The sequence below is a fragment of the Cyprinus carpio genome, chromosome A6, assembly GCF_018340385.1.
Source record: "Cyprinus carpio isolate SPL01 chromosome A6, ASM1834038v1, whole genome shotgun sequence".
Classification (NCBI taxonomy): domain Eukaryota; kingdom Metazoa; phylum Chordata; class Actinopteri; order Cypriniformes; family Cyprinidae; genus Cyprinus; species Cyprinus carpio.
In genome coordinates this window covers 13,453,022-13,462,970 of record NC_056577.1, presented here as the reverse complement: position 1 = coordinate 13,462,970, position 9,949 = coordinate 13,453,022, and the positions used below count along the sequence as shown (strand labels likewise).

General features: G+C 37.5%; 1 protein-coding gene across 2 annotated transcripts; it reads left to right on the top strand.

The window, feature by feature from the left end:
* Window positions 1–2,099: 2,099 nt before the first annotated feature.
* LOC109113582 (neuronal pentraxin-1-like) lies at window positions 2,100–8,330 on the top strand. 2 transcript variants are annotated; one of them, XM_042758117.1, is made up of 5 exons: window positions 2,100–2,630; window positions 2,963–3,167; window positions 3,975–4,219; window positions 6,893–7,072; window positions 7,250–8,330. In XM_042758117.1, the coding sequence occupies exons 1-5, from the start codon at window positions 2,214–2,216 to the stop codon at window positions 7,469–7,471; spliced, it is 1,269 nt and encodes a 422-aa protein (XP_042614051.1). In that variant the 5' UTR covers window positions 2,100–2,213; the 3' UTR covers window positions 7,472–8,330. The 2 variants fall into 2 exon arrangements, with proteins under 2 accessions (XP_042614051.1, XP_042614049.1); XM_042758115.1 differs by having other exon boundaries at window positions 2,108–2,630; window positions 2,960–3,167.
* Window positions 8,331–9,949: the final 1,619 nt, after the last annotated feature.

Sequence of the window (9,949 nt, the reverse complement as noted above, 5' to 3'; positions counted from 1 at the left end):
TTTTTTCATAATTTAGCAGTAAGAAATTACTTTTCATCCAGTTTTTTATATCGACTATGCATTCCGTCTTGTATAGTGAAAAGCAGGAGAAGAAACATACGTTAAACATGTTGTTTTTGAAAATCGGTGCATGAAATAAAGCTGCTCTTAATTTTGATTGATGACTGCAGTGCTAACAATTTTAATTTAAAATGAAAATTAAAAATTAAAACATTTTCAATAAGGAGTAAGCTAATAGCCAAACTTTTATCCTCACAGTGCGTCATGCGGTGGTGCACTATGAAATTATTTCGGGGCAATAATTTCATGTAATTTAATTATAAAAGTAACCTAATAATAATAATAATAGGCCTAATAATAAGAAGAATGTAACAGGCCTACATTAATTGGAATTGCTAAATTGCCAATTTTTGATGCTTTTGACAATATCTCTGGCTATTGTCGACACATGATACGGATGCATCTCAGCACAGGGGAGATTATCACGTGGCCCCGAGCAGTGCATGCTCGTCCGCCATGCCACTGTGTGTAAATAGCTGTGTGAATTGACGGCATTTTATCTATTGTAAAAAAAAAATAATCTAAATTTGCCATGCTTTCCTGCCAGTTGGCATTGAGAGTGACTGACACTTGATGGTCAGAAAAATTACTAGATAGATAGATAGATAGATAGATAGATAGATAGATAGATAGATAGATAGATAGATAGATAAAATAAAACAATGAAAAAAATCCCTACTTTCTCTCTTTTCTATGTGCGTTCATAAATTGGATTCATTTGTAAGTGTCATATTTGGCAGTTGGTATTAGAAGTTATTTTACTAATAACTGGCATATGAGAAGTTTAATACAACAGGAAAATAATAATAATATTATTAATAATAATTGCCTTTTTCGAAGCTCCTGTATATAAAAAACGCAAGGTGGCTGAATTTGCATGCTATTTAGATAGCTGAAGCTCAAATACGTTCATTACTTTCACTCAGTTTAATAAGTTTTTTAGCACCCCCTCTGAACTGTTAGGCCCCTCCTTAGCACATCCCGACAAAAAAATCCTGGAGCCGCCACTGTCTCCTGCACCTCTCATATCGCATTATTATGGATATGATTTCCAGTTCTTTATAATGTTACGCAATATCCTGTTAAATAAATTATGAGTCCATGTTCCTTAACTATATATTTTTTCATCTAAATATTTCATGTTGGGTGTTATTTGAAGAAGGCGCTAAGGGAAGAATGAGGGTGATTAAAACTCCATGGTCATCCCATGGTGCTTTATGTCCAATTTGACGCGTCAAGATTAAACACTTAAGTAAACTAAAAGCCTGAAAGTGCACTAGGTATAAACACACACTGAATGGAAAACAGATTCTTGTCATGACTGGAGACGTGAGTGTTCTTCCTCACTCGTGGAAGAATTTGTGTCTATGCATGCTTGCTGAATGGGCTAGAGATCAGATCCGCGGGCAGTAAACCCAATCCTTACTCCGCAGGGCCACCACTCGGGCACTGGACCAACCCAATGGAATCTAAGTGGATCCAGTCTTAAGGTGGAACAAGATATGCCGATGTTGTTCCCAAATGTCTCATAACGTCAAGAAAATATTTAAGATGTTCATTATTAAGGTTGCAAATACTGTTTTTGTATTGTTACAATACTTGTGTACACAGCTACATGTGTGGCATTCAATGGAATTATAAAGAAAAATAGAATACAAGTAGATGTAAATTTGCTCTAGCCTATGGACCAGGCGCGGCATGGATGATTAATAAATGAATTAGTCACTGCGCTTTTTAATCCGAGACTGGTAACTTTTTATTTTAAATTTTTTTTTTTTTTTTTTTTTTTTTTTTGAAATAAAATAAAACCCAGAACATCTAAATATAGAACTAATCTGCAGCAGTACTGGGCATACAGTGTCGGATCTCTAAATAAACTTAAAAAAAACCTAACTCAACTAAAACTACTCCCAAAATCTGAATAATTTGCTGTGCTTCACATTGTAGAGACAATACGCCTGAATCTCTTAGCTCCACCTTAAGAAATACACTTGACATGAATAGAGAGCACGAGCGAGCTGCAGTGGATCTGCGCTGTGCCTCTGCTGCCCTATATAAACCCATACGCGCTGCATAGAGTCAGCGAACAGCTCCGTGGTGGTGAAACAACACGTTACTTACACGTCAAACATTGACAAAGAAGGCAACCCACAATGGAGAGAATCTCATGGACACTTTTTCTGCTCTGTCTCACATATCTGGAGGGATCTTCGCAAGATTTCGGGCAGACCCAGTTCATCTGCACGTCCGTGCCCAAGGATATGGACCTGTGCGCAGCCACTATGCAGAACAGCGGACCAGCGGAGGATCTGAAGACCACAGTAATGCAGTTAAGAGAGACAGTCCTACAGCAGAAGGAAACTATCATGAACCAGAAGGAGACGATCAGGGAACTAACTTCGAAGTTGAGCCGCTGTGAGAGTCAGGCTGTTCTGGAGCCCGTGGCCGGTGGTCGGAGGAAAGAACCGGGCAAAAACACAATGGGAGACGTGTCCCGCGGTCCGACAGATACGCTAGCCCAACTTGGGCAGACTTTAGCCACTCTTAAACAGAGATTGGAAAACTTGGAGGTATTTATGACCTAAAGATTAGGACTTTTCAGCTTAAGACGTGTGACTCCATCTAGTCTATTCCTATAATTCATGTGCTAGAGTAATTTAGACGCAAACTGATGCAATGCATGACAGAATTAGCCTACTTAAAATTACTGTTTTATATGCCGTGAGTAATCTTAATGGGGTCGAACGACTTGTGTGGAGGTCTTTGACAGATTTAGTCAATGTGTCACAGGTTCACGATAGGCTGTGCTAATCCTGAAATTGGCTTATAGTCTCTTATAAGTTTCCCATGCGTGCGTTTTAAAGTATTCGTTTGAATACCCCGTCCTGTTTTCCCGTAGCAGTACAGCAGGAACAACGGCTCTGTCCAGGCGAACAGCCTTAAAGATCTGCTTCAAAATAAGATCGATGATATGGAGAAGCAGGTGCTGTCCCGGGTCAATACTCTGGAGGAGAGCAAACCCGGGCAGAAGAACGACACGGATCAGCTCAATCGAGTGGAGTCAACCCTCACCTCCTTACATCAGAGAATTAACGACCTGGAGAAAGGTCAGAGATCTCATTCCATGAGAAATTTTACTTGTATGTAATATAAATAACAAATATGAACTAATAGCTACAGTAATTTATGCGTTTGAGAAGCATGATTGGAAGTTACAGTAAAACACCAACGTTTAGACGATGTAATGTCGCAGAGAATGGTGTGGGAAGGGGAGCTGCATTAGGCTACTAAGCATATTGAGTCAGTAAACCACAAATGTGATGTAGCCTAATAATAATAGGATAATTAGAGCTCATGTCCTTTTCAAAGCAAGTAGTTTAGATCTTTTCTGCATAGCTGTGTAAAGTTTGTGCTCAAAGCGCAGCCTGCTTAACCAACGCAGCATGTGAGACATTCAAAGCAGTGTTATTTCTCTACTTCTTTACTATAAACACCAGTTTCACAAATTGCAATTAATACAAATGATATACTATGCATATATGTACATACTAAATAAGTATAAAAACGGCATAAAAAGAAAGAACACAAAAGAATGGCAAATTTCTGCCTGCACTGCGCATCAAAATGTGTTTTACTGGTTTAACTTTAGGTTGTAGATGTGACCCCTAAGTAAAACCTGTTAATTTATAGAGTAGGGGGTGTGGCATAAAAGTAATTTACAGTAGTGTAATGAATAGTCCAAGAATAAAAATTACAGTCAGTTAAGCAACAGAGAAGTAGATTCAAGCAATGGAAGCATTTGGAAGCCTTTTTTTTTTATCAGAAGTCTTTGTTGAATATATGTAGAGAGAGATTTCATTTAGAGGGAGAGAGGGTGTTATAAACTCTAACAGTCAATACTTTTTATTCTGCAGGTTCAAAAAGTTCCAGGCCACTGGACAAGTATCAGATAACATTCCCCTTAAGAACAAATTACATGTATGCCAAAGTGAAGAAAAGTCTACCAGAAATGTATGCTTTCTCTTTCTGCTTGTGGATAAAGTCCAATGCATCACCAGGGGTGGGAACACCCTTCTCCTATGCTGTTCCTGGACAAGCTAATGAGCTTGTTCTCATAGAATGGGGGAACAATCCAATGGAGATTCTCATAAATGACAAGGTAAAGTGTCAAAAAATTATCAAAAATAATAATGCAATTATGTAATGTATAACATGATTGTAAGTGGCAGCAGTAGGGCTTATAGATAAATCTCACTGTGTAACTTTGAGTTTGCTTAGTAAATTATGGAGGTAAATCAGTAGCTAAACTTGAGAGGTTGAAAATCTGAATGTGGGAATGTCATATTAATATTTGTAAGTTTAAATTTATATTCACAGCTCTGTGAAAAGCTGAATCTATCAATTTGCACACACAGACAATGATCAAAACACCCGTGTTTTGAATTGGAAGTTGTAGATTAATAGTTACAAATGTGTAAAATGACATTCACAAATGTTTACGACATATTTACTTTTGCAGTTTACTTCAGTTTCGCTGCACAATGTCAAGTCGGCACTTACAGTCTCTCAGATCTGGCAGTACCAGGTCAAATCCTAGCACTTTGACTTTTGCTACTCCTTTTGCGGTATTCCTGTTGCAAAACTCACTTGTGCGCTTGTATATAAAGATGTGAGAGAGCAGAGCCAGGGGCGGGGCTTTGGTGTGAATGAAAACATTTTATTGGTCGATGCCCAACCAATGAACAATGCCAGCCATTGCGACTTGCCAAGAAAGAAATTTGTTTTATGCATTTGTATCAGTTATTTGTAAAACACTGCAAACTATTTTCACTGAATATCCTTAGGTTTTACAGTAGTTTAAGACACTGCATTCATTTTGTCATTCAGGTATTATCTGGTAGACAAATAATGCAACATCTTTCATATGTATATCCCACTGCATATCGCTGTACCAGAGTTGCAACATAACTCTGTTGTTTATATTATTTTTATGTTTTGCAAAAACTTCTTCATTGGGTTAAATTCCTAATTTACTTGTCAGTAATGAACCTTTTTAAATGCAACATGCAAATAAATAAATAAATAAATAAATAAATAAATAAACTTTTAAAAATATGAGTGTTTGATAATGACTAAAATGTACATTAAAAAGCAAAACCTAAAAAATAAGCAGTTATGACCAGCAATACTGTTTTGAGCAACTAGAGTAGAGCTAAATACATGTATTTATTAAACGTCAATGTGGCCATCTAGTGGTTAAACAATGGCATTATATATGAATATTATCTTTCTTATCTTTCTGGTTAAAAGTTACACTTAAGGTGTGGTCACATTTGACTGCTAAGGAGTATGAGAACATAATGCTGTTTCATTCCCCAGAATAAAATGCTATTGTAAAGCATTGTCAGCGTAGTTATCCATGCACAATCAATGCACAATATGTGTTAATAATAATTACTAGAAATCGCTGCAAATATAGTGAAACTGCTGTCTGTCCCGATTAATCCCATTCAAACATATTGACAGCGCAATTTGTTTAGTACTATTGATAGTTCCATGAACCACGTGACCGCGTGGTGGCGAATTCAAAGCATGTCTCAACTGCAGCTGGGGCAGCTGTGGCCTAATGGTTAGACATTTGGACTTGTAACCAGAAGGTCGCTGGGGCAGCTGTGGCCTAATGGTTTGAGATTTGGACTTGTAACCAGAAGGTCGCAGGTTCGAGTCTCGGTGCTGGCAGGAGTTGTAGGTGGGAGGGAGTGAATGAACAGCACTCTCTTCTACCCTCAATACCCATGGCTGAAGTGCCCTTGAGCAAGGCACTGAACCCCTAGTTGCTCCCCGGGCGCTGGATATATAGCTGCCCACTGCTCCGGGTGTCTGTTCACGGTGTGTTCACTTCTCACTGCTGTGTGTGTGCACTTGGATGGGTTAAATGCAGAGCACCAATTTCGAGTATGGGTTACCATACTTGACAAATGTCACGATTTTCACTTTTCAACTGTTTCTCAGTTGCTCTGGTACAGCGATATTACTCTGCAATATGCAATAGGATATACATATGAAAGATGTTGCATTATTTGTCTACCAGATAATACCTGAATGACAAAATGAATGCAGTGTCTTAAAATCCTGTGAAAGCTAAGGATATTCAGTTAAAATAGTTTGTGTTTTAGTTAGTGTTTTACAAATAACTGATACATATGCATAAAACAAATTTCTTTCTTGGCAAGTAGCAATGGCTGGCGTTGTTCATTGGTCTGGCATCGACCAATAAAATGTCTTCATTCGCAACACAGCCCCACCCCCAGCTCTGCTCTCTCACATCTGCATATACAAGCGCACAAGTGAGTTTTGCAACTGGAATACTGCTTAAGGAGAAGCAAAAGTCAAAGCGCTAGGATTTGACCTTGTACTGCCAGATCTGAGAGGTTGTTAGTGCCGACTTGACATTGTGCAGCGAATCTGAAGTAAAGTGCAAAAGTAAATATGTCGTAAACATTTGTGTATGTAATTTTCTTTGTGTGATTGTCATTCTACACATTTGTAACTATTAATCTACAACTTCCAATTCAAAACACGGGTGTTTTGATTATTGTCTGTGTGTGCAAATTGAAAGATTCAGCTTTTCACATCAGAGCTGTGAGTGTAAATTTCAACTTACAAATACGAATGTTAATATGACAGGTTCTCACATTCAGATCAACAAGCTCTCGAGTTTTGCTACTGTATTACCTTCATAGTAAATGCTGAGGTATGTTCATTTAAAAATGTGGTCTTTTTGCACCAGCAGAAGAGCAATAAAAAAATAATCCACAGTGTAATTTTATAGGTTGCAAAATTACCTTTTGTCATCAATGATGGTAAATGGCATCACATCTGCATCACATGGACAACTCGTGATGGAGTATGGGAGGCATTTCAGGATGGTGTTCTGCGTGGAACTGGAGAGAATCTGGCACCCTACCATCCAATAAAACCCAACGGTGTACTAGTTTTAGGTCAGGAGCAGGTAAGACTCAAGAAATATGCCTATTAGCTTTATGTAGTCTTTATGTAGTAAATATCAGTTATTAACCTAAGTCACTGGCAAAAGTAAATCTATTGGTCATGGTTATTTAGATTTAACTGGTTTGCCTGCTGTTTAGTAACCTGATTTTTTCCATTTGGATGTTTTTTGTTCTTGCAGGACACACTTGGTGGAGGTTTTGATGCAACCCAAGCCTTTGTTGGTGAACTGGCAAATTTCAATATATGGGATAGAAAATTAACAGCTGGAGAAATCTACAACCTGGCAACCTGCAACAACAGAGCACAAGCTGGCAATGTGTTATCATGGTCGGAAAGTAATATTGATGTGTTCGGTGGAGCCACTAAATGGACTTTTGAGCCCTGCCGTCAGCTCAACTGAGCTGCAAAGTGGGGGCCATAGCTAATCCCAGATCCATGTTTCTAGTTTTTGTCTTTCTTTTACTCATTTTGACATTCGTGAAAAATAATATATATATATATATATATATATATATATATATATATATATATATAAAACAATTGTTCTTGATAAAACAATTAAAAGGTACTTTAAGAGTAAACCTGGGGTTTCTATGAATACCTGAATATTTCTTTGCAAAACTAAGAATATTTTCTTTAATTCTTTTTTTTTGATAAAATAGTTTCATGTTGTTTTTTTGCAAACCACAAAGTGACAGTGTTATGCCAGGTTACTTTTAGTATTAGATAATTTTTTGCTGCTTTATTTATTTATTTGAAAGTGGACAGACTTATTTTGTCTTTCATATACTGTATTTTGGGGGGACCGGCAGCTGAAGAACTTTCTCTTTGCAACTTTTGGACGGTAAAGAAAGGGCATCAGAACATACCTTTTGTGTTTTCCCAACAAGACTTCACAAAACCAATCACAAATTGTAAAATGATGGTTTATTTGTTATCTGAACTAAACAGTACCCCACTCTCACCGGACCTTGCACTGTGATGGATTTGAAAATAGGATGAGAAAAAGTATTTATTTATTTATTTGGAAAAGAATGGTTTAAGATGGAACTTCCTTCATTTGTTTTCAGTGATCTTACCAATGTTTCTGTAAGAATGTCGTTTAGTTGCCAACATGCTTACCGCCTGAGTGCCATGAGCTGATGTATCAGTTCAGCACACACTTTTAGTTTGCTTACTCATTGTGTATTGCTTTATCTTTTTGCTTTTGCTGGTGAATTGTTTTCATGAAATGTGTTAAACAGCGATTGTTAAAGCTCTGGTCATTGTGTATTGCTTTATCTTTTTGCTTTTGCTGGTGAATTGTTTTCATGAATTGTGTTTTTGTACTCAGTTCTAGAAATGTTATATATACAATAACAGCATGAATTATCAAATGCTGCAACACCAACATCAGCTTATCCTAGGGGTTTGGGTAAGGTTTTTTTTTTTTTTTTACGGTATTGATATATGCTGAAAGCATGGTACTACTGAGAGATGATGAAGATCTAATTTTTGTGATAAAATTGTGATGTATAACAATTGTTTATATATATATATATATATATATATAAATAACATTTATATTACCTCTGCAGTTATTCCTGCTCAAATAATGTTTATTACAAATTTACAGAGATATAGAGAGAGTTTTAACTAACAGACATGTTTAACTTTTATGAAAATGTACACAAATGCACCCTAAAATCTATCATTCTCTTATTCTCTAAATCTCACTCTCTCTCTGTTTGTGTACATGGGCCACATTTTTTGCTGACAAACACTGCCCTCTATCCATGGTTTGTGTACGGTAACAGACTGCACTGCTGAAAAAAAAAAGTAATCAGACAAGTATCCCAAAAGAATGAAATGCCTTGTCACATAACCCAGACAGGTGATGGTTAAAATTTAGATAAATGTGATTTGGAATTTTGTAGTACTGTAGACATTAACATCCAGTGGCAGCTGCCAATAAACTGTTGACATTTACAGTGTTCAGTCATTTGACACAGTTTACGCATAATATGAGCAGTGGCGGCGCTATAGTCCCATCAGAAACTTGCTTACCCCCTGGCACAGTTTTAACCTTTTATGAAAAATGTACACAAATGCCCCCCCCTATCCCCCCCCACCCCCCCCCCCCCCCCCCCCCCCCCCCCCCCCCCCCCCCCAAGGATTTCCTGATGATGTTCCTGTTTTTTTTTTTGGAGTCACTTTCATTAACATTGAAAAAAATAAACATTAAAAAAAAAAAAAAAAAAAAAGCCTAATATGTGGCCTATAAACAATTGATTATGGGGGAGGGGACAAGCAACACAAGCAAGCAACACGCAAATTGTGCACAAGAGTTATGCTGGGGAACATCAGTCAATTCACCATAGAGAAAGTGAAAGTAACAAAACTGACGGCGCTTTCTAATGCTGCATTAAAGGGATGGTTCACCCAAAAATGAAAATTTGATGTTTATCTTCTTACCCCTGGGGCATCCAAAATGTAGGTGACTTTGTTTCTTCAGTAGAATACAGATGAAGATTTTTAACTCAAACGTTGCAGTCTGTCAGTCATATAATGGAGTCAACCTTTATTATCAACCATTATAATAAAAAAGCTGCAGGTTTTATTATTTGATAACATTTAATTGGGAAAAGTTCTGCATGGACAAGAAATAAGACACACACTAAACTTGAAAAAGGCTTTTGTGAAACTGTGGTGGCCCCTGAAAGGGCCTTTGGTCTGTAGAAAGGACTACAATACCAAATGCTGCCATGGAACCTCACCATGTACAGAGGAAAAGAAGGATGTGTAAGTTTCCCTCACATGGACAGCCTCCCTTAAGGAATAATTAGTGCCTTGGCATGTGATGCCTTGCATGCTGCAGTTTGGTCCATCCATCACTGGT